Here is a 25,516-nt window from a genome sequence, read left to right on the forward strand (position 1 = left end):
GTCAGCAGTTCTGAACATTGGAATTTCCTAGGTGGCTCTCGCTATTCGACATTTTTCGTTGCAAGTGGTATTGCGGTCTTCTATACACCTTTCTGCCTATACCACTTCTGCCTAGAGTGCTGAAGAGGATCAAGCGCGGCTGGGCCTAAGTCATTCTTGTGGCTCCGGATTGGGCACGAAGAGTCTGGTATCCTGAGCGGCTCAACATGGCCATCCATCCTCCGATCCGACTGTCTCTTTGGGAGGATCTTCTGTCGCAGCAGCAGGGGACTGTCCTCCACCCGAACCTGTCCAGCCTCCACCTCCTTTCGTGGAGCTTGCACGGCCGCAGTTGCCGTCATTTGATTTGCCTCCCGAAGTGTGTTATGTAATCTTGGCAGCCAGGCGACCCTCTACTAAGATGGTAGACACCTGCAGATGAAACAAATTTGTGGCATGGTGCACAGCAAAGGCTTTGATCCCCGGGGGCGTGGCTTAGCCAGCTGCAAATGGCCACTCCTTGAGTGGGCTCTGCCGACCAAGCCAAAAATGTTATCATCCTGCAGACATCTTATTTACCGCCACTCGTAACCGCGCCATCGCCACTCACCTGACCCTGGGGCAAGGTTTGAGCTCACACCTGCATTCCTGGGATGTTGCAGGGACAATATCCACTGATGCGTGTGCCCTGGGCCTGGCCTCCGCGGCGGGCACGTCCATCCCGGCTTTCTCAGAGCCGACTACTTGCACCTGTTTGTGGACTGGCACCCTGCCCTACGCCGTGCCTCCTCTCCTCGTCCATCGGAGCCGGTAAGTGCCACTGCCATGGGGGCGCACTATGGCAGGATTGGGGGCGCGCTAGTCGTACCGCCCGGCCTGGCCTGCTCACATGCGGGCGCCATTCTCCATCCATAGGTGCCCGCCGCTCAGGCTTTCCCCATCAGGCACGGCAACGCGGGTGCCCGCTCTACTTGACTAAACGCTGCCCTCCTCCCGCTGCCGCCCCTGGATGTCAGAGGTATTCTGTAGCGGCTGGTGGGTCGGCCCCACTTACGCATCGGCCCTGTCTCTTCAGCGGCACCTGATCCCCAGGACGGGCTTCTTCCCTTGTGGTGATCTGAGCGCTGGGCACCCGCTCGCTGATTCGTCATCGGCCGTCGCACCACCAGCAAACTCCACCGGCCCCTCCTCCTGGGGCCAAGCCGGTCAAAGTGCCTCTTCTGCAACACCTGGCCCCCATAGCCCGATCCCAGCCGAATAGCGATTCATCATGCTGCATTACGTAGCTACCCCCTGCTGGATCTTGCTGCCGCTGCTGCCCGGGGTTGGTGATGCCAGCATGGTGCTGACCCTGCATTCCAAACGGACCAGAGCCCGGTTCACCTGGTTGGCATTCTTTTTGTGGGCCTAGTCGCCCGGGCCCTGTGCAGCGCCTCCTGTTCTCACTGTACTGATGTCCCCTTTAGCCTGCACCCTCCTGACAACACTTGCGGCTGGGCTGGCACTGCTGCTCCTTCTGCTTCTCTGGTGGCCCTGCTCACTGCCCACATAGTCTGCTGCCACACCGTTTTGGCCCACCCTCTACAAGCCGGACTTAGCCGCTTCTCCCCCAAATAGGTGGGTCAGCAGGCCATCCGCTGTGCCCAACTGGTGTTGGACTTGTCGCCTGTGGTCTTCACACCTCTCCTACAACTGGCCTACCTGTACTCTGCCTCCAAACGTCGTCAAAACCACCGGCTGGGCCTGAGCCTCCGCCTTTTCCTTTACCGGTCTGCCGCCCTTTGGGTACATCGGTACTCTCTCCGTACCTGCGGCCTTTCTTCTGCTGCCTGGCTGTTCTTCTTGCAGGTATCCTCCTGCCATGGGGAGAACCGACCCTAAGCAGTCCAAAATCACCTTCGATCAGCGCCGCCAGACTCTCCAGGAGGGAGCTGGCACGGACGGGGTGACCCTCTGGTTCCGTCTGAAATAGCACAGTCTTGTGAGGACTATCTGAAGGCCATCATGCTGGACGTCAAGTCCACTGTCACCAGGATAGTGGCTCAGCTGGACAACTGTCGGCCTGCCTGGACACGGTGAAGGCTCGGGTTTACTCCCTCGATGCCCGACTTCTTCATGTTGAGACCAGGGTGTCTGACGCGTAGGACGCTGCCACCCTAGACCGCCAGAAAATGCTGCAGATGGACAAGATACTAGATGTCATCTGGAATACGAACGAAGATTTGGAGGCACGCTCCCGTAGGAGCAACCTTCGCATCACAGGAGTGCCCGAATCTACCAACATCTCTCGCATGGAGGACTATGTGGACCAATTTGACCCTGAGCTCTTTGGCGATGTTCTTTCATCTGTTTTCATTTTTGAGCGGGTCCACCGTTCCCTCAGCCCTCGTCCTGGCCTTCCGGCCCGCCCCATCATAGCCAAGATTTTGTACTTTAGGGACCATGATGCCATCCTTTATGCAGCCAGAGTAAAAGGGGGAATTTACCACCAGGGTAACTCCCTTTCGTTTTCCTCTGACTACACCATCGCAGTTCAGGCGGCACTTCTTGAGTTCTTACTGGCAAAACGGCTCCTTCAGAAGCACGAGATCTCCTACTCACTGGCATACCCGGCTAAAATGCGCATTAAACAAGGCTCCAAGACTCTTAACTTTCAGGATCCAAGAGAGGCGTTGGCGTTTGCTAAAAAATTTGACTGGTCACACCGCTCTTAACCTGTCAACTCCCAAGCAGCTTCTGATGATAATATTAGTGACAATGACTGACCTGTTCTGAAGCGTTGAAGGTATGCTATTTGCACTGTTTGTTACTCAGGCTCGTAATTTACATTGAGACTTTGGGTTCACATTGCCTCCTAGGTCATCCCTGTTCATTTCTTCACCATTGTTGTGGTGTTCCTTACGCCTTGATGTTCATTCCTGGTGTTTGCTGTCATTAACTGCTTGGCCACCCTGTCTCTCTGACAGGGGCGTATGCTGGGCGTTGACATGCCCCCATGGGATAATGGCCATCACAGACACAGCTTTTTCCCATCCTAGTTGTGGGTCCCTGGGGTTGGAATGGGTGGTATCTTGACATGATTGGGGGGGTTGGTGTGGGGGTGGGTATGTGGGGCTTCCTAGGGTTTTAGTTTTGGCGGTGGGCTCTGGGGGTTGGGTGTTCGGGGTTTGGGGTCTGCGGCCTCCCTATGAAGAGTATGATATCCCGAGCTACTCAGTATGAGCATCGATCCTCCAATCAGACTGCCTCTTCGGGAGGATCTACTGTTGCAGCAGCAGGGGACGGTCACCCACCCGAACCTATCCAGCCTCCACCTCTTTGCGTGGGGATTGAGCCGCTGCAGTTGATTCCTTTCGACTTGCCTCCTGAAGTTTGTGATGTCATTCTGGCAGCCAGGTGTCCCTCCACTAAAGTGGTATACGCCTGTAGGTGAGACACATTTGTGTCATGGTGCACAGCAAAGGCTGTGTATCCCCATTCTGCCCCTCTTTCTGAAGTACTACTGTTCTTTCTTTCTTTGACCCAGCAGGGCTCTGCTCTGGGCACTATCAAGGGCTATCTTTCTGCTATTTTGGCCTTCCTCAGGCTCCCTGATCAGCCCTCTCTTTTCAAGTCCCCTGTTGTAAATAGATTTCTCAAAGGCATTACACACCTTTTTCCTCCTATTCCTTTTGTGATGCCTCAATGGGACTTGAACCTGGTTCTTACATACTTTATGTGCGCTCCCTTTGAACCCCTTCACAACTGTCCTCTTCATCTCTTGACCTTGAAGACTGCCTTCCTGGTGGCCATCACCGCGGCGAGTGAGTGAGCTCCAGGCTCTTTCTTGTAAGCCTCCTTTCCTTTCAGTCCATCCAGAAAAGGTTGTGCTCAGGCCCCATCCTTCCTTTTGCCTAAAGTTGTTACAGCCTTTTACATTCGGCAGACTATTACCTTGCCCACCTACTTTCCACCTCCGCATCCTTCTTGGGAGGAAGAGAGGCTCCACCGTCTGGACCCAAAGCGTGCGCCCTCATTTTATCTCAACTGCAGACAACATTTCCGGGTGGTTGACCTACTCTTTGTTGGCTACGTTGGCACCAAGAAAGGTCGGGCGGTACACAAGAGTACTATCTCCAGCTGGGTTGTCTTGTGTATCAAAGCCTGTTACTCTTTGGCTAAAAAGGAACCTCTGGACAACGCTGCTTGCTCATTCCACCAGAGCTACTGCAGCCACTACTGCATTTTGACGTTTTGTCCCACTGCAAGACATCTGTCAGGCAGCTATGTGGGCCTCGTTGCATACTTTTACTAAGCACTACTGCCTGGACAGCCAAGTCTGAAGAGACGGCTTCTTTGGCTGTTCTGTTCCACGTGACTTTCTGGTGTGATCTTGGTCCGGAGACCCACCACCGGGGTTGGTATTGCTGAGGTATCTATTCTAAGGTAAGGAATCTATCACTTTGTTTTTCTTTCAGATGAACAAGTTACTTACCTTTGGTAACAATATATCTGTAAGAAACATTTGTAGTGATAGATTCCTTACCGCCCCACCCATCCTCTCCGTTCTGCGAACTGATTTCTAGGGTTAAGGTAATCCCTTTCAGGGCCCTATTTTCAATGCACCAGTCGTTAGTTTCTTGCATGGCTCTTCGTTACTAGCGCAGAAAGTCGTGTACAGAACTGACGTCCGCGCGCGTGGGCGGCATCTAAGTAGCGACCATGACTTCATCTCGGTGACCACAACTCGAACGACGGACACAGAGCTGCACAACGCCACCTACCGACGCACAGGGGTACTGCTGATGAAAACTTTCCGGATCCAGTCTGACGCCTGTGGGTAATTCTAAGGTAAGGAATATATCACTACTAATGTTTCTTACATATATATCGATTAGCTACTATACTATTCACATGCCTTGAGAACATTTTTTTGTTAATTATTAAAGAATGCTCACCCTTGCACACAATAATAAGTGTGGTTTGTTTTCTTTTTATGTTTAGACTCTTCTAGAAACAACAACCAACCTCTTAAATCAAGATTTGCACTGGTCCCTCTGTAATTTACGTGCTTCAGTTACTAGAGGTCTGAACCCAAAACATGACTATTGTAGTATCTGTTTGCAACAATACAAAAGAAGACAAGAGGCGGCTGATGAAATCATTGTCTTTAGGTAATTCTGTTGTAGCTTATACATTCGTTTACACTTATTACATTTAATAGTGATGTAATAACTGCCTTTTTATGATTAGAGGATGTTGAAGGAGTTACGGAATGGTTTTAACGACTTATCAACAACGTAATTTATTTTTTATTTACCCATTTAACTGTATTATATATTGCTTGGGCACCAAGAGGCATGCATAGGTTATATAGTAACCACAACAAAAGGTCTTAAAATAGGCTAGAAACAAACATGATGAAAAGTGAGGAGAAGAATAGCAGGACGGTGAGAAGATGGTGGCGAAGGAAGGATGAAGGTATAGGATAACTAGATAAGAGAGACAAAAGGAGAGATAAATTAGAAGAGTTAGAATATGGAGTAATAATTGTGAAGACTATGAGATGGGAACAAGAAAGTGGTAATGACAAGAAGAGGGGAGTAAGGGATTGGACAACATGGAAGTAGGTGAAGGGAAGGGTGTAGGAAGCTGGCTCTGTATAAATTATACCAAAGTAGGGTATAGTGTGCTAAATTAGGAAAGTACCAACAGCTCTCTTTGTGATATTATGGGGAAATAGTTAGGTTTATGTAGAGGGTTTGTTAAGCGTTTATTGTAGTTACTCAATCAAGACTGATGGGGCACACTCAGAGGCAGAACCCATACCAATTGGCTAAGTATAAAAAATATATACTTATGTTTTATTTTTAGAACCAAGCAGGACTTGGCACACATACGTAAAATATATTCTGAAAGGCAGTTGTGGTTGAGTTTGCAATAGTTACAGGTTGGAATTGATCCAAAAAGCAGTTTACATTACAGAATAATTACTTTTAGAAATCGTTTCAGTTACTTTTAGATTACTTTGAGTATTGGGTTGATATTCCTTTATACCACACATAAGTATCTCACAATACATGGTAAGTAAGACTTCTGTTGGTTTGAGTTAGTTACTGTTTTTCCCATACAAAACAACAGTTTAGCACTTAAACATTTTAGGCCCAGAATCTTATAACATGGGTTCCTATGGAGTAAAAATGTTATCGCGTTTCACGGGTAAGTAAGCGGCTTACAAGTGGGTGCTTTGGGCGTTAGGACCAAGGTTCCCCAAGGTCTTGATACACGAGTTGCACCACTAGCGGCACTAGGGGGGCCGGCTGCAGAGTGTAGGGGTTCAATGTTAGCCTATAAGGCTAAGGGGGACTTTGGTTAGGGACTGCCTACAAGCAGGCCACTCAGGTGTGGAAGCCTTCTCCTGGGGTAAAGGTCAGCATAGCAGGGGACAATTATCAGCACAGGCGTTGCACCACCAGCGGCGGCACTTGGGCTTCCGGGTGCAGGGTGCCAAGGAGATTTTCGGGGCCCTGTGATTTTAATGGAGACCTTTGGTTTGGCAAAAATGCTGCAGGGAGCCTTCCTGAAGGTGACCACTAATGTACATGTGTTTTGGATTCTTGGGGAATGCTTGGACACCGTTGGTTTAGCCACCCAAATCTATGGGGCGTCGGATGCAGGGGTGTGTTCTGGCTTCAGGTTTTCTTACCAGCTCCGGTTCGCTTCGGGGGGGACCCTTCAGGTTGAGGCTTCAGGAGACGTCATGAGGCTTGAGGGTGGGTGGGGATCACCAGATCTCCGGTCAGGATCGCTGCGGAGATCTTGTGGTGTTGGGACACTTGAACTCGGGCTGTGGGCATCGGGTGCAGAGTGGTGGTGTAGAATCGAGTAGTCACCGGGTTCGGATTTTGGTCTGGAGGTCTTGTTTGAGCAAATCCGGTGCTTGCCGGAGACAGAGTCTGTAAGGTGAGTGCAGGGCAGGTCTTCCGGGCTCTGGGGGCTGCTGGACACGCTGGGTTTTTCACTGTAGGCAGGTTGGAGGCGCACAGGCTGGTGGGCCTGGGGTCAAATCAGTAGTTGTACTCTTCTTCCTGGATCAGCACGGCTCTTCAGTCCCTCGTCTTTCTTCCTCGAATTTGGGAAGGCAAGGTCAGGGTAGCCCCTAAATGTTACTTACCTTCGGTAACGATGTATCTGGTGGAGACGATTCTAGCCGCAGATTCCTTAATGTAGAATTAACCCCAGGCGTGAGACCGGATCCGGAAAAATTTCTTTGCCACAGCTTCTCTGCGAGCCAAGGGCGGTACCGCGTGACTCCGTCCTGATGTCGTCCGCGGGCGTGACATCAGCGAGGTCACATAAGCCCCAACCCGGCGCGCTGACGTCAGTTTTCTTCGGAGAACTTTTCCGCGCCACAATGCGGAGCCATCACAATAAAACTGTGGAGAGTATGGGAACATTGTGCGAAAAAGCAGTGAAAATAGAAAAGGGAAGAAACGAAAGGAGAGGAACAGCACCATTTGGAAAAATGCTAGGCACTAAGGTACTGAAAGCCATAGCAGGGAAAGAGCAGAGCACCGCTCTGAGGAGCAACCTTGCAAGCTAAGGCAACATCCTCCCTGGAGCCAGAAAAACAAGGGAGGAACATCCTAGCAGACGAAGAGAGTCTGCAATCACAATCCACAACAGTAAAGGGCAACAAGTCCGGAACAGATTAGTGACGGCAAATTACCCCAAGACAGCACCATCAAAGAAGGCTGTATCCCCTGGAAGGAGCTAAAGGCTAAGGTATAGCCAAAAGACCCCAACTCAGAACACTGCAGAGGAGGCAGAAACCCCAAGCACTTAAAGAAGAATAAAAGTAGGCCCCCCCACACCGGAAAAACCTGGGTGTAGGGATGCAGAAGTACACATTAACCAACTGACCTTGTACTAGCAAGGAAGGGGTGTACAATCAAACAAAACGAAGCATCCCGTCAGGGAGGAAGTGAAGAGGCAACCCGCAGGAGACAAGCCACCCGAAGAGAGGCGAGTGCAGAAACCAAGCTGAAGGTCCTCACAGAACGGGGAGGAAGGGCGGGTCGTGAAGGAATCTGTGGCTTGAATCGTATCTACCCGCTGCATCACTGGACCAGCTTTGCAATGCAGTCTGCGGCGTTGTGCTGTGGTGTTTCCGCCCTTTTTTGTCCTGCTTTTCGGCCTGGTCCTCTGTCTGGTGTTCCAGGGAGGGATTGTATTCCCTGCTTTTTTTCATATGTTGTGGACAGCCTTGTCCATCCTACGTAATTCTCCTCCTCTCTTCTGGCTGGTCCCACTTCTTTTCGTGGGTTGGTTTTGTCTGGAACGGCCTCCCTTTAGGGGTTGTTCTGGATTTCCCTGACCTTTGCCTTCGTCTTGAGCTCGGCTTGGTTTGGGTGCTCGGATTCATGGTACAGCCAGCTGCCGGCTGTGCACGCCTGCTCTTTTGGTCCATACTCCGGGGCCTTGGCGTGTGCCCTTGCCTTTTGTTCAGCTGGAGCCTTGCCCGACTGCATCTGTTTTTCTTGCCTGCCTCTCTTGACTGTGGAACTGTTCCTGCCTTGCCCACTGACTCGAGGCTAGGGCCGGTTCAGCTGTCCCCTTTACTTGGGTGTTCTCCTGTGGAAGGCCTTGCCCCATTTCTACCTCTTCTCCTTAGATTTTGGCATAACTCTTTCTTCCTCTGTACTCCTCCACTGTTGTCTGTCTCTCCAGGGATTCTGGTGGAGGTTCCTGGGACCGTAGATGACTGGGGGTGTCCTGGCCTCCCCCTAACCTCGTCGTTGCTTACTTCTGCTTGGCTGGGGCTTGGCCGCTCTTCTTGTCCCCATGACACATCCCCTGCAGGGGCCTTTTGTTTCTTCCTCGTTGGAGAGGTTCACTCGCAGGCCCTCCTCCCCTCTGGTAATGGCTAGGGTATCTATTCTACGTTAAGGAATCTGCGGCTAGTAGTCTCTATCAGATGTAAAAGTTACTTACCTTCGGTAAATAACGACCAGCCAACTCTCAACCATCCAACATATGGTGTCATAGATCAGCGCGGGCACCCTCATGGGAGACATGAGAAAGAAGGGACTCCACAGAATCCCACAGGCTGGAGATTGCCCTGGCAAATAGAGTGTTGAGCCCCGCAAAGCAGCACTGGATGAAGCCAAGATGTTACGCCCCCAGAAATCCAACCACCGGGCCTCCCGGGACAGAGAAAACAACACCACAGGCAAGGGCGGAAAGGCAGTCCGCAGAAGAGAGTCCTGAGTAGAATGATGGAAGGACAGACAGACTGGGTCGTGCGTAGCAGGACGGTGCGATGCTGGAGCGGCTGAGGCACGGCATCACCCATGGCAGGACGCCCCCAAGCCCCCAGAAGAGAGTTGTGGAGCGACACTTCGAAAGGAAGGAACAGCTCCCGTCCACCAGAGGCTGGGTGGAGAACTACCAAGAGATTATCCTTAGGGAATGGGGTGAAGGCGTCACCCATTCATAAAATGCCAGCGGCCGTGGAGATTTCCCGAACCAAGGCAACACTGGCCTCCGTAGGGCGCCGCGGGGTGAAAGCAATTCCTCCATGGGCGATGGCTTCAAACTGAGCCGTCCGTCCCCAAGTCCAGCTAGAGGAGGAAGCGTAAAGCCCCTGAATGGTGGGGGATCCACGGACGAGTGGGGAACATGAGGGACCCCCAGGGCAGGCGGGGAAGCCGGCAGAGGAACCAACTGCGAGCTGCGGAAAAGAGGGTCCGAGGATTGAGGCTGCAGTGTCGGAGAGGAGCCCTCTCTGGAAGACGCCGGTGAAAAAGCAACGATGCGGCAGCCTGTCTCCAGAGAGGAAGGAACCTCGGGAGACGAATTAAGGACCCGACGCCGGCACGGCACCGTGGAGTCCGCCACAGGCGTCGGCTCAATGTCGATCGGTCCCGGAGTGGACATTGGCGATGCCGAGTCAACCTCCACCACCAGGTGCTCCCTAGGAGAATGGGGCAGGGTCAGAGCCGGTTCGGCTAAGGTACAGCGCCGAAAAGGTGCCGGCTCGACCTTACACGGGCAGCTGCCCGCATAGAGGACCGAAAGGGACTCAGGAAAGCGCCCCGGCCTCCACCCGCAGCCCTGCCAGGGGCAAGGAGGAAAGCCTTCGACGCCAAAACAGCGCCGGCTCGGCCTCTGGCGAGACAGCCGCCCACTCAGAGAGCCGAGGGGAACTCGGGGACAAGCCCTACGTCCCGGCGACCTCCTGCGATGCCACAGGGAGCCCAGCAGGAATTAGCGATGAGGCAGGGACGCCATGTGCCGAAGTGGGCTGCCCCGAAGGACTGCACTTCGAGGACACCACCCTCCTACAACCTGAAGCCGAACCCTTCAGCTCCGGAGCCGCCGGCGACTCCGCGGAAAGCGCCCCGCGCGAGTCAAGGGATCCGCGGACGTCTCAGGAGCTGCAGCGTAGGCTGTCATTTGGGCCTAGTCACCCCATGCCAGGAAACGGCAGGTAGGGAGGCGACAGGCGAGGCCGCACGTCCCGCGGGGGAACCCACGCCTTCCGCCAAACGAGGACAGGGCAGAACCGGTGGGAGACAGTTGCTTGGGGGCAGCAAAAGGCAGAGACAGCTCCCAAGGGCGGAAGGCCTTTGAAGCTTTCCCTTCATGGACCCAGCCTATTCGGGGGGAGGAGGCATGGTACCTCTGCCTAGGATGCGCTTTGTTCCTGGATCATGATCAGGAAGCCATTTTAAAGGTATGTACTGGGCACTGGTAATTACAAGTTACCCAGCTACGTAATGACTTCACTGAAAATACTGATGTTTGGTATCAAACATCATAAACATCATGTCTTAATAAATCCATATTGATGCCATTAGCGGATTTATGAAGACATGCACCAAAGCGCCCCCTAGACTTGCCCCCTGTAAACCTACTAATAGCTTAGTGTGTTGGCTGACTGGTATCACCCATCTTGCCACCACAGACGGGTTTCCAACTCCCTGCAGATGAGAACCCATGCTCTCAGAGGCCAGGAACAATGCCTGTTCGGCTGAAGTTGATCACCCCTCCTCCAGCAACATAGCTAGTAAATTCAGCATATCAATGCCAGAGACTTCAAAGCCTCCTCCACATTTTTTTTTAATAAATATCTTTTTATTGGCATTTGTATATATGGTTAACATACAATTATTACAATTATGAATTATAGCAAGAACACAATCATTACATACTATTTGGATTACAACTGGTATAGTCTTTCAGGTGCTTTCTGCAAGGTAAAGGTTAGTTTTAAGCTCAGTATCGCATGCAAAATTAGTTGGATGAAAAATAGTTATTTCTGCTGGATACAAGCATCTTTATAATATTCCCTTGCTATTACCCCTGATTCAGTGGAGAATCGTTGATCATCTATTCTTTGCAGTTGGTTGTTAAGTTACATGTCGTTATTGTCTACATGTGCATCTCTGCAATATACCCTCAATCATTTCTTCGCTGATAAAATATGCCACTTAAAAAGAAAAACCATACAAAATAAACCTTCAACTACAGCTAAGTTTAAACCACCAGAGGGCTACATATTCAGTGTACCATTATAATTTAAAGAATTTCCATAAGTCTTCGAGAGGGGGCGGGAACGAGGTCTCGACGTGGTCGAGGAAAAAAAGAGTAGTCAAAATGCCTAGGTGAATATCTCTGTAGGAAGGTAGATATCTGACTATGGTTGCCCCCAACTGTTTGCCTGGTGTTTTGCTGGTTTTTCGACTTAGTTGACCCGGGGCCCTGCTATTCAGGACCCCAGGCCCACTGCTCTCTCTGTAAAATGGATTCCATGTACTCTAGGTACATATCTAATTGGATACTGAGTCACCTTATCAGCCCCTGTACAGTGTACCTTAGGTACCCAGGGCATAGGTGCACACATGGCCTACCATGGGCTGCAGCATGTGTTATGCCACCCCTGGCTGGCCATCCAAATCTGACACAACTGGCTGATCAATCAGCTGGGGCAAGGTGGTGTAATCACCCTTTGCTTTAGATATAGTATCCCTATATCTAACCCTAAAATGGACACATAGCCTCCTATCAGTCACTCCTATGGCAGGCCTTATCAATCCTGAAGGCAGAGTGCTTGGAATTATGTGAGATGGTGCTCTAGCATGAGCTGAGCCTGCCTGCAGCTTTCGGAACCAAGTCCTTTAGCTGTTTCCATGATAACGCTATACCATATACTCTTAAGTGCATTATAATCCTTGCGGTTATTGCTAACTTTGGTATAGCATTATCAAAACATGTTGAGTAAGGTGTCATACGAATTGGAATACTACTCCCTCGGAAAGTGGAGGACTTTGAGAATTGCGATTCTCCTATTACCATGACCAGAGAATCTGGATTTCATTAAAGACACGGAGGCTAACATTATGCATACAACTTTTAATGCAGTTCCAAACAGCCGCATATGTCATAAAGCAAAGTTCCAACTTAGAATCAACAATAGCAAGTATCACTAGGCAATCAGCCTCTTTTAAATGTGGTGACAAAAGAAAGGAAGGTCCAATAAACTCCAGAGTAACATCAAGGTTGAAGAAGAAGAAAGAATATAATCAAAACATCATCCATCCATGAGAGATCCAAAAGATGGTCCGAAAGATGGAAGATTCAACCAGAAAGATTATCTGAAAAGAAAAGAAAGGATGTTAATAAATCCTAAAATTTAAGAAAGTACATAAGCATGTAACAAAACTTTTCTTGTAAAGAAAAAAGCATATTAAATCATTAAATCAACCACCCAGGGAAGGGTGGGAGGGATAATGTTAGCCTCCGTGTCTTTAATGAAATCCAGATTCTCTGGTCATGGTAATAGGAGAATCGCAATTTCATTACAAGACCGGAGGCTACCATTATGCATGTTGGTAGCCATGTAACACAACATCAGACATATGAGATACAGGTTTGCAATAATGATGAGCAAATGTCCTAGAATTAGACCAATCAGCTGCTTTAAGAATATCATCTAACTTACCACCTGACCAGAAAGACTTACTGGCCATTGCGCCTCTAATGGAATGTGGTTTAAAAATATTCAGATCAATTCCAGCAAGCTTCATGACTGTCTTAACCCATCTAGCAATAGAGGAGGAAGACATTCCTCTATGGGGTTTAACAAAAGAAATGAGTAGTTGAGAAACGTTCAAAGGGCGAAGAGAATTCATTCTAATGTCATATTCTTTCATACATTGAACAACACAGAGTTTAGTACAACTATCAAAGCGAGGATAAAAAATAGAATCAGACATAGTCTTAGTTCTTCTATGTATTTGAAATTTAACTCCAAACATATCATAAGATCTGTAAGAAATATCAAGAGCTTTCACATCAGAGACTCTCCTGCATGAAATTAAACAAAGAAGGGTAGCTAGTTTAATTGAAAGATTCTTCCTATTAAGGAGAGAATTAATAGGCCAACTACAGAAAAGCTGGAGAATTAAATTGACATCCCACAGAGATTGATATCTAGGTCGAGGAGGTCTTCTAAGTCTAATACTTTTAAGAATTCTGCAAATAATAGGATTTTTACCTACCGTTTTATTGTTAATTAGAGAGTGTCCGGCAGAAATAGCAGATCTAAAACAATTGAGAGATCTGTAACTTAATCCTCTATCGAATTGTTCTCCGAGAAAATTGACTATATCAACAATAGGTGCCTCCACGGGATCCAGGTCCCTTTCCAAGCACCAACGTGACCAGACTTTCCAAATGTTGTTGTATCTGTAATGAGTCCCAGGGGCCCATGACTCTCCAAGGAGAGTTGAAGCTGTTGACGAAAGTCTTGCGAGATCGTTAGATCTCCTGACACCTTCCAGGCAAGAAGGTTCAAATTCCCTGTCTGTATAAGGGGGTGAATATGACCGTCTACGTCTGTGAGAAGATCTGTCAGAGGAGGAATAAGGAAGGGAAAATCGTAAGTTAGTTCCAGAACTGTTGGGAACCACGCTTGGGATTGCCAGAAGGGAGTTATTAGGACAATTGAGGATTGTTCTTGTCCCAGTTTCTGAAGAAGTCTCTGGATCATTGCAAAAGGAGGGAAGGCATAAGCATTGATCCCTTTCCAAGATTGGAGGAAAGCATTTGCTGCTAGAGCACCAGGATCGGGCATCCAGCTGAAATAAGAATCCAATTGGGTCGTTAACCTGCTTGCAAATAGGTCTATTTGGAAAGGACCCCAGAAATGATTGAGTGAATTGAAAACAGAAGTGTTGAGTTTCCAATCGCTGTAATCCAGAATAAATCTTGAATTCCAATCTGCGCAAAGATTGGATTTCCCGGGAAGGTATTCTGCTCTGAGAGAGATTTTGTGTTCTAGGCAGAAGAACCAGAGCTTTTTGGCTAGATTGGAGAGGTCTTCTGACTTGGTCCCTCCTAAGCGGTTTATGTACGCTACAGCAGACATGTTGTCCATTTTTAGTATAACCGATCTTCCTTGGAGAAAATGTTTGAAGCTCATTAGAGCATAAAGGCCTGCGGTTAATTCTAGATAATTGATATGGTGCAGAGATTCTTCCTGCGACCAAATTCCTCCCGTATTCTGGTCCTGAAGACAAGCACCCCAGCCATGAAGGCTGGCATCCGATTCTAGAATAAAATCTGGTGCTGAACCAAAGATCGCTCTTCCATTCCATGCATCTAGATTGTCTAACCACCAAGTTAGTTCTAAGATCGCTTCTTGGTTTAAGGAAATACGGTCTCCGTACCAAAGGCCCGACCTGAGAGCCCTTGCTTTTATTCTCTGAAGAGCTCGATAATTCAATGGTCCCGGAAAAATGGCCTGGATGGAAGAAGATAGAAGACCCAAAAGTCTGGCTAGTTCTCTCAAGGAGAGATTTTCTTGTTTCAATACGTGTTTTATCTCCTTTCTGATTTTGGTGATCTTCTTGGGAGGGAGAAGGAGAAGACATTTTGTTGTGTCTACTGTGAAGCCCAGGAACTCCATCTTTTTTGAGGGAACCAGAATAGATTTTTCTCTGTTTATGATAAAACCCAGATTTTCTAAGAGGTCCATAACTGTCTTGAGATCTTTGATGATCTGAGTATAATCTTGAGAAAGAATCAGGATATCGTCTAAATAAATGATGAGACGAATCCCTTTTTCTCTTAGACATGAAACAACTGTTCTGAGTAGCTTGGTGAAACACCAAGGGGCAGAGGAGAGGCCGAAAGGTAGAGCCAGAAATTGAAAGAGATGGTTTTTCCAAAGAAACTGAAGATAGGGTTGGTGATCCATTGCCATGGGAATTGTGAAGTAGGCGTCCTTCAGGTCCAATTTGACCAACCAGTCGCCTTCTAGTAAGAGGTCTCTTAGAAGATGGATGCCCTCCATCTTGAAATGTCGATAGACCAGGAATTTGTTGAGTTCCCTGAGATTTATTACTGGTCTCCAACCCTTGTCTTTCTTCTCCACAAGGAATAAAGTACTTATGAATTTCATCAGTTCCATAGGGACTTCTGAAATTGCTCCTTTTTGTAACATTGAGGAAATTTCCTCTTCTATAATTTTTTCTTGATCTAGTGTGAGGGGAATCGGTGTTGGATGAGAGTTCTGGAAGGGAATCTGGATGAAATCTATTGAGAAACCAAGAACGGTGTTTAGAACCCAAGGGTCTTGAGTAATATTTTTCCAATTGTTGTAAAAGAACTTCAGTCTCCCGCCCACTTTTAGGTTGGAAGAAAGGGGAGGGGGAGGAGTACTCACTTTGAGGGGTGGATTCGGTAGACGCTCCTCTGGCTCGGAATCCTCTCGAGCGGAAACCTCTTCCTCTGGGTGGATAGAACTGTGGTTGGTTGGATGGTTGGTAACCTCTACCAAAATTTCCTCTGTTTCTTGGGAAGGGGCGTCGATTAAAGCGGCCGGAAGATTGCCCTCTTCTTCCGGCCCTTCCAAAAAGGTTACTGTTGTAATTGAAAACTTTTTTCATATTTTGGTGCGCTTTATCCAGGGCTGTAAAGGTCGATACATATTTACCCAGGCTTCTTATTAAATCTTCTCCAAAAAGTAGACCTTTTGGATTGATAGAGGTTTCTTTTTCAGCCATGTCCGTTAGTTTGGGGCTGATTTTGGTAAGAACCACTCTTCTTCTCTCGCAATTAAGCCCAGCATTTGCATTTCCTAAGAGGACTAGAGCCCTTTGACTCCATCCGCGAATGGAGTGTGTATCAAGGGGGCAACCGTTAAGGTAACTTTCCTCGGCTGCGTCGATTATTTTTGTCAGAGGACCTAGGATGTCAAGGACTTTATCCTGGCAAATCTTAAGTGATCTTTCTAGACCTTTGCGTGGGTCTCTTCCTAGTTTAAAAAGATAAGTGATTAATTCTGGATCAAGGTTCGGAGTTTGACAAACTTTACCTTCAATAGAAGGTCTGTTACACTCCGCCCTTAGGAGATTGCGAGTCTCTCTCTCTAATGGGTTCCTAATCCATTTGGTTATGAATTTGGATACATGCTCATGTGGGGTCCACTCAGAGCTTCTAGGATGTTTAATATTAAAGGGAGAGAACATTTCCTCTCCCAAAGGATCCAAAATATTATCTCTGGAAGATGAAGGAGCATCAATTTCATTTGAGAGAAAAGACTCAATATCTTGATCGTCTTCGTCAAGATCAAGAATATATTCATCGGGGAATACTGAGCCATCATCATCATTGTCTAGAGCACTTTGATTTATTGTGCCGCGAGGGTCACCCATTAAATTTGTGCCGCTGAGGACACCTTTCCAATTTGTGCCGCGAGGGACACCTGAGGCAAATGAGGTGCGATGACCTCCTGTTAAATTTGAGGTGCTAGGACCTCCCGTGCTCTCTGGGGTATAATCTATATTTTTACTTTTTTTATGCCTCTTACCCCTTTCTTGTGTTACATCATCAACCTCTTCTGGATCTGAAAGATCATTATTATCGTTGATAAAGGGTCTTTTTGATGATATAACTTGAGATAAGGTAGAGAACATGCAAGATCTCATTTCCTTATGTATGAGTTTTTTGATGGCATCATCATTAAAATTTGATTCAATAGTATTATTATGTAATGAATCAGAGTCTGAGTCAGACATGATTGTAGAATAATATTAAAGGTCTGAACTCGTGTATGTATATAAAATGCTTTCTATTAAATTATAATCTGCTCCTTTTTTTTTTTTTTTATATTAATGAAGGTAACTCTAAATAAACCTTAAATAATAATACTGGGGATATGGGAACTGTTAAAACGAGTTATAATGCGAGGAAAACGGCAGCGCGTTGAAGGAGGACTGTTATGAAAGGCTCGAGCGGAGATAACATCCGTTGCTCGGCTCTTGCGGTGTTTACATTGGTGGCAGTGGAGGAAAGTACCTTGGCAACCAGCGCACGCAGCGCGTGTGTTGCCAAGGGTCATTTCTTTAACGCCCGGGTGCTGGCGACATGGCGGTAGCGAGGCTAAAGTGCCGAAAATGGGGAGAGGTGAATATTGCTTCACGTGAAGGCGGCGCACAAGCCTAAATGGAATCGGGGAAGGCGAGTGAGCCGAAATCGGTAAATGTAAAGCGCATTTGTAATTTATAGTACAGCGGCGATTTTAAGTAAAAGGCGGGAGGGGTGGGTACACAATGAGGAAGCCGATCTCCGTAAATTGGAGAACGGGTGCCCGAATCAGGGGTTAGGGAAAGATAAGGAACAGGTTAAAGGGTGAAATAGACAGAAGTCATTACGCTTGTTAAAGGCAAGGCAAGTGTAAGCAGTATGTAAGGAATAATAATACATAGGTTATAATAGGTACATAATCAGATAACAATCATTAAAGTTAGTAATGGTAAGGAGGATAAGAAAAACATGACTTATCTGTTTGGAGCCGCATTTAAAAGAGGCTGATTGCCTAGTGATACTTGCTATTGTTGATTCTAAGTTGGAACTTTGCTTTATGACATATGCGGCTGTTTGGAACTGCATTAAAAGTTGTATGCATAATGGTAGCCTCCGGTCTTGTAATGAAATCATCAGAGACGGAATAACGTGAGGCTTTTGGGGCTCGAGGAAGGAGTGGAAGGGCAGGACGCAAGGGGTTATGTGATTAGGCTACTAAGGGGCGCCTTCCCGGAGGCTAAGTGGCAATGGGAAGAGGAGGTACAAAGGGTCCACAGGTTTCCACTGACAATTAAAAGAAGGCAAGGAGGGAACCAGGATACTCTGGCCAGGGCGATGCTTGTGTTTTTTGGCAAGAGGTGATGCAAGAGGTGATGGAAAAAGCCAGGCCGGACTCTAAGAGAACAGTTGAGGGGGTTACATTTTTTGCGAGGCCTGACTTTAGTCATGTTACTGTAGAGAGGCGCTGGCGCCTTAGACAATTAATTGCCCCTTTTCAGCAGCAAGGCGCAGAAGCATATTTGATGGTCCCGGCGAAACTTAAGATCATTAACGGAGGCCGCACGAGGATGAAATGAAATTAAATGAAATGAAAAATTCCACTTATGTAGCGCATAACCACCCGGAGGCCTCGCAGCGCTGTTGACTGATTACCGTGTCCGGCTACAGGGTAAAATTAGTACGCTTTTGAAAACAGGTAGGTTTTTAAATCTCTCCTAAATGACATCAGGTTGTCATTTTGTCTGAGGGATAAAGGCAAGGAGTTCCATGCCTTCGCCGCTGAGTGAGTGAACGAACGGCCATCCCAACGGGCTTTCTTAATTTTTGCCTTAGTTGCCAAATGCAATGAAGCCGAACGAAGGGTTCTGGGCGGCGCATAAGGCAACACTAAGGGGTACAGCACTGCCGGGCCGGTTTGATGAAAAGATTTGTGCAGAATGCACATGGCCTTAAACATTGTTCTGGCATCCACTGGGAGCCAATGAAGCTCTTTAAGGGCAGTTCTCGCTGACTGCCAGCGAGGGATGTTAAACAATAGGCGTGCGGCACAGTTTCGAGTGACTTGGAGTTTTTTTTTCACTGTTGCCGGGGCCCCTAGATATAAAACATTTCCATAATCCAGTCGAGAGAGTATCAGGGCCTGTACCATGACCCTTCTCGCCTGGAATGGAAGTAAGGGGAGCACTTTCCTGAACATTTTCATTAGCCCCACACATACAGTGGCAGTTTTAGTAGCTTGGACCGAGAAATCCAGTGCTCTATCCAGCCAGATTCCTAAGCTCTTTATCTGGTCTTTAGGGGGAGGGGGAGCGCCGAGACACGAAGGCCAGTTTGACATCAGGGAGGTAGGAGAGGAGTTACCTAGTAACATAATCTCGGTCTTCTCCCCGTTGAGTTTGAGGTGGGAGAGTTGCATCCACCCAGCAACAGCCTCTAAGCACGGGCCCAAGGTGTTAGACGAGCCCTCCTTGTGGTCCAAAGAGACCACAAGCTGGGTGTCGTCTGCGTAGGTGACAATCGGCACACCATAAGGGAGGACTATCTTCTCTAGAGGCTGCATATAAACATTAAATAATGTGGGGCTCAGGGAGGAGCCCTGTGGAACCCCACAGCTGAGCGGATGCTTTGATGATACCACCTCGCCTTCAAATACCTGGAAAAAGCGTTCCTCTAAAAAAGAGGTCAGCCACATCAGGGCCGCGCCCGACACCCCCATGCCCTTAAAACGATGTAATAGTGTGGCATGGTTAACAGTGTTGAACGCGGCACTGAGGTCCAGAAGTATAATAGCAGTTTTTCCACCTCGGTCCATTATAGCTCTGGCTGCCTCCGTGACTGCCAGGAGGGCGGTCTCAGTGCCATGCTGAGGACGAAACCCTGTTTGGGAGACCTGTAGAAGTTTGTTGGACTCCAAATAGTCCCCTAATGTTTTGTTGATATGTCTTTCCAACAACTTACTCATCCACGGAAGCAGCGAGATAGGGCGGAAATTGGATAGATTGTTAGAATCCAAGTTCGGCTTTTTCAGCAAAGCCCTTACCAACGCACACTTCCACGTGGATGGGACAGAGTTGGAGGTAATGGAGGTATTGAGAACCTCCAGCATAAACGGTCGAATAGCGTCAATTGCTTTTACTAATGTCTGGGGCGGGCTGGGTCATTTGGGGATCCTGAGGTGACCTTCTGGACCAAAGTACCTAAGGTATTGGAATCCAGGAGTGGAAAAGTGACTAAAGAGCATGATACATGCAAATCTGAGTCTAAAGTAGAAGGGGAGAATATGCCATCGCCATTTATCGCTAGTTGGGAATAGATGGCCTGAATCTTCTGAGAGAAGAAAGTGGCAAGATCCTCACAGCGGGCCTGTGCACCCTCTGATGGTAGTCTCTCGGACGGAGGGGATATCAAGTATTTTGCAATTTTAAAAATTTCCCTAGGGGAGTTGGCTGCCATATTAATTTTAATTTCATAAAACTCAGCTTGGGCAAGTTTTATCTTGCTCTTATAGTGCCTTATTGCTGATCTATACTCTGAACTCTTAAGTTGAGAGCGGTCTTTCCTCCATGCTCTCTCTGCTTTCCGGCAGGCTTGTTTCAACATCCTACGGGCAGGAGAGTACCATGGAGCAACTTTAGGTCTTTTTATTGTTTGCAAAGAACACTTCGGGAGGACTAAGTCAAGTGTGCTGGAAATCCAATTGTGAAAGTTGAGAACTGCTAGGTCAGGATTCTTAGTTTTTCGGGGCAGCTGGTCAGAGAGGGCCTGTTCCAATGTAGGAAGCGGAAGAGCATTCCATTTCCTACCCCAATGCCTGTTGTGGGTTTGAGCGGTAATAGGAGTGGTAATAGACCATGTGAGGGGGATTAAAAAATGGTCCGACCAAGGCAATAGCTCTGGCGTTTCCACCGAAAGCTTGTCTAAATTGCTAAAAACATGATCCAAGAGATGACCCCTGTTATGTGTCGCCTGAAACCCCTTTTGGGTCAGGTCAATAGCCTGAAGATTTAGGCGAAGGTTATTAGCAGCAACATCAAGGGGATCGTCTAAATGCAAATTTAGATCACCTAACAGAGTGAAGTTGGTTGAGGAAAGCACTGAATTAGCAACCAAGTCTGTTATATCGGCAATGAAGTCGCCGGGAGAGCCCGGTGGTCGATAGACCAAAATTCCAGAGAAAGTGCTAGTGGGGGAAAAATATAAAGAAAAATATAAACTTTCACATGTTGACGTAGTCGAGGGAGTAACACGACAGCTGTATATGTCCTTGTAAATAATAGCCAATCCTCCACCCCTACCAGACTGGCGATCAAGACGCTTAATGGTATAGCCTTGGGGGATAGCCCAAACTACAGTTGGATCATTTTGGAGCTGAAGCCAAGTCTCTGTTAAAAAAAGGGCATCTGGGTTGTATTCCTCAATCAATAGTGCCAGTTCTGTATGATGCTTAGGGAGTGAGCGACAGTTAAGAAGCAACATTTTCGTAGTATGTGAGGACTGTTGTTTACTAGCTTGTTTGCCTATGCTCGGAGGAGGTAGGCTCCTATCGCAAGATTTGCAGCAGATAATAGAGGGGTAAGGAGGGACAGAATTAGTGCAACAGTGATTGAGAGTGGGTCGTTGGATGTTTTTCTCTGAGGTAAAGGCAGGGGAGTACCTCGAAGAGCTAACGGAGCAACGTAGGGGGAAGTAAGGAAGATTCGTAATGATGTAGGACAAGAGTAGCCATGTGGAAATGTATAAGGATCATGGGTTACGGTTTATGGACTAACTATTACGGACAACTGGGAGGGCGACACTACAATGCAAGCAGCCACACATAGGTCAGGATTGACCTATTTGCCTGTGTAAGGGGGGGAGGGGTACCTGTGGGTGGAAGGGGGTGGGGGGAGGGGAAGGACTTGGTAAGGTGGGAAAAACAGCACAAAAGGACACATTGGAAGGAGATGTTGAGGCTTTTAAGATATGCAACAGAACGGAATAAGTGGGCAAAGTGCATGGGGGAAAAAACTTACAACGAAATATGGCGTTAAGGGTGGCAACAGTGAATATATGTGGGTTAAATGATGGAGGGAAAAAGACAGAAGGCGGCATCTCTGTTTAGATTGCTAACATTAGATGTGATTTGTCTACAAGAGACGCATATAATGGGAAAAGAAAAATTTAGACTGGAACAGATGGGTTACGAGCTATACAAGTCAGGATACAAGAACAAAAGGAGTGGCTATCTTAGCGAAGAAAGGGGTTATTAAACTCAGAAGAAAAAAGGAGGACCCTGAGGGGAGATGGATTATTGTGGAGGTGGAAACCAATGTTGGCAATTTAACAAATGTATCTGTATATGGCCCAAACGATGATAACCCCGAAATGTTTGAATGGCTAGATCAGGAACTTGCACTCTGGATAGAGCCGGTAATTTTCTGCAGCGATTTTAATATTAATGGACTGTACAGGCTGGGGAAAATAGGAGGGGGGAGATATGATGGGCGGAAAAGGAAAATATGTAATGCAGTGAATAATTTAATGCAGAATAATGCTCTGTCTGATGTATGGGCTAAATACAATCCATTTGGGTCAGGGAGTACTTTTTACTCAGCACCACACAGAACGGCCGCTAGGCTAGATTACGTCCTAGTGTCTAACGATAAACTAAACGGGACCCAGATAGAACGGTTGCCTAGATTGATCTCGGACCATAATATATTGGTACTGACCCTGCCGAGGGTGAATAGAGAGAGACCCAATCCTTATATCTGGTCATTCGAGAGAAGATTGTTGAAAGAAGAAGGGTATATTAACAGGATGAATGAATGGATTGTACAGTTCTGGGAAATTAATATAGAGGCTCTGCTCCAGCTAACACGGTTTGGGACACATTTAAGTTTGGGATATGGGGGGAAACCCTGAGTTATACTCTAAAGAGGAGCAAGAGGTAGAGAACAAGGTTGGATAGCTGGATAAAAGAAATGGACAGATTAGAAGAGCAACTGAATATAGCAGTGGCAAAACAAAATGCAATAGACATAGAGGGGCTTTTATTGGAGATTGAAGTGAAGAAAGCAGAGGCAGGGGAAGCTTTGATGGAGAAGGCAGCAGGGAATTACCTTGCTAAGAAGGAAAAGTGCTATGAGTATAGCGAGAGGGTAGGACACCTACTGGCTATTAGAATTAGACAAAACCTGGCAGCAGGCGAAATTTAAAAAAATCAGAAATAGTGCAGGGGAAATCGTCAATAAAACAGAAGAGGTCCGGGAGGTATTTAGAGAGTTCTATGAGAAACTGTATGACCATAATGTGGATGATATAGGAGTAGGGATTACTTGGCAGGGATACCACATGAGAAACTGGACAGCGTAGGAAGAGATAAACTAGATCTACCTTTATCATTGCAGGAGGTTAAAATGGCAGTGACCAATCTACCAGGGGGGAAGGCTACAGGGCCAGACCAAATACCAGCTGAGTTCTATAAAAACGTTTTGGGATAGGCTTGGGAAGGATATGTTAGAGACCTTTAGACAGGCCCAGTTACATAGATTAGCACCACAGTCCTGGGATGGAGCAAATATTATTGTGATTTTGAAAAAAGACAAACCCCCATTAGATCCGGGGTCATACAGACCTATTACTCTCCTGAACGCGGACGCTAAAATATATTCCAAAGCATTAGCACAAAGGCTGAGTAGAGTTATTGAGGGGTCTAGTTAGTTAGACACAGCATGGCTTTATCCCCGGGAAAGGGACTACCCAGCACACTAGACAGCTTATTACTATAATGGATGCAGCTTAGGTAGCAGGAGACCCTGTCGCGGCCATATTCCTCGATGCTGAGAAGGCATTCGACAGGGTCTCCTGGGAGTTCCTGTGGAATGTTATGGAGTGGTTTGGCACAGGCAAAGGGTATATTAGCGCCATACAGGTAGTATATGAGCAGCCGACGGCAAGGGTGAAAATAAATAAGACCTTCACTAAACTGGTACGGATAAGACGCGGAACTAGGCAGGGTTGCCCGGCATCACCCCTACTCTTTGCCTTATATTTAGATCCGCTGCTCAGGAGGTTAAATGTTAACAATAATATTGTGCCGGTAAAGCTGCAAGATGCAGAATACAAATTATTTGCCTATGCAGACGATGTGGCATTGATAACTATGGAACCAGGGAGGGCTATAAGAGAAATAGAGCAGGAGGCAGCAGTTTTTGGGGGTCTGTCAGGGTATTCGATAAATAAGGGGAAAACCCAGATTATCTTGAATAAATATACAGCCTATTCAGATCCCAGAGTTGTGAAGGAGGCAGTGTATCTGGGGGTAAGGGTGACGGCGGACTTGGAGGAATTAGTGAAGTTAAACATGGAACCATTATTAGTTAAGGTAAAAAACAACACAGAAAGAATCCACAATCTACATTTGACGTTAATGGGGTGCATAAACGTAATTAAAATGGTTACACTCCCGAAATTTCTTTATCTGTTTAGGGCCATTCCTCTTTTCTTTGAACAATTTTGGTTCACTAAGCTAGAAGCAACTCTTAATAGACTGGTGTGGGCACAAGGGAAAACTAGGAGGGCTTACAGGTATGACACTTACACGAGAAAAAGGGGGTTGGAGTGCACCGGATTTTAAACTTTATTATTGGGCTGCAGCTTTGCAATACTTTCAGGGATTAATAGGTGGTGGGACTGGCTTCACAAATGTATATAGAACTGCGCTGGGGGAGGCCGCGGCTGACGGGTTTTTGAATACAATAGATTATAGACTTTTTAAACATACTAGGTTTAAACCCCTAAAAGCTGCATATAGGATTTGGAAGGGGGTAGGAAAAAAATTGGGAGTTGGCAGATTTAGCAGATACACTAGATTATTATCTAATGAAACACTTCCGAGGGATATCTTTAGGGATGGAACCATGAGGATATGGAACACCAGGGGTATCAAGAAAATAGGAGACCTTTTGGATACAGAAGGGGGGTAATACAATTCGAGGAACTACAAAGGAGATTTGAAATACCCACTAACACTTTTTATAAGTATTTACAGGTGAGGAGTTACCTGAGGGATAAAAAGGGAGGCCCGCTAGGATTTAAACATTGCAGGTTATTGGACTACGTAGAACAAAGTAAACATTGTACGATCCGTCAGCTGTATGCAGAACTGTATGTCTTCAAAAAGGATGATAGAGAAAAATTCTCAAAGAAGTGGGTAGAAAAAGTGGGGACCACCTCGGATGGATTTCAGAAGTCTCTAGACTTAGGAAGATCAGTGCTGTGTTCGGCGACGCTGCAGTCACAGCATTATAAAACACTATTCTGCCTCTATCATACGCCGGCAAGAATAGCACAGTGGGGTGGGGTGGAAGGTATAACTTGCCCTAGATGTAATACAACTGAAGCTGACATAATACATATGTTTGCACAATGCCCACAATTGTATACATTGAAAAGGACCATTAAAGACTTTTTGGAGAGCTCATTGGACATTAAGACTAAACTGAGTGATCAATTGATACTGCTGGGGGTTGAGACTGAAGGTGAAGGTGGGCCAACAGCGTTTCTGTTTTTGGTGGCAGCTGTATTCCGAATTAGCATTGCACGGGCATGGCTAAACAAGATACCCCCAACATTTCAAACTTGGATAGCAAGGTTACTAGCCTCATATAATTTGGAGAAAGCGATATATGAGAGGAAGGGT

General features: G+C 47.1%; 1 protein-coding gene across 1 annotated transcript in view; it reads left to right on the forward strand.

Annotated features, from left to right (window-relative positions):
* VPS8 (VPS8 subunit of CORVET complex) overlaps positions 1 to 25,516 on the forward strand; it is a 1,704,823-nt gene that overhangs the window by 1,304,208 nt on the left and 375,099 nt on the right. Inside the window, exon 42 of the mRNA XM_086955430.1 lies at positions 4,963 to 5,132. Coding sequence (XP_086811556.1) covers positions 4,963 to 5,132 — 170 coding nt within the window. The remainder of the gene's footprint in view (positions 1 to 4,962; positions 5,133 to 25,516) is intronic.

The sequence above is a fragment of the Lissotriton vulgaris genome, chromosome 2_1 (assembly GCF_964263255.1).
Source record: "Lissotriton vulgaris chromosome 2_1, aLisVul1.2, whole genome shotgun sequence".
NCBI lineage: Eukaryota > Metazoa > Chordata > Amphibia > Caudata > Salamandridae > Lissotriton > Lissotriton vulgaris.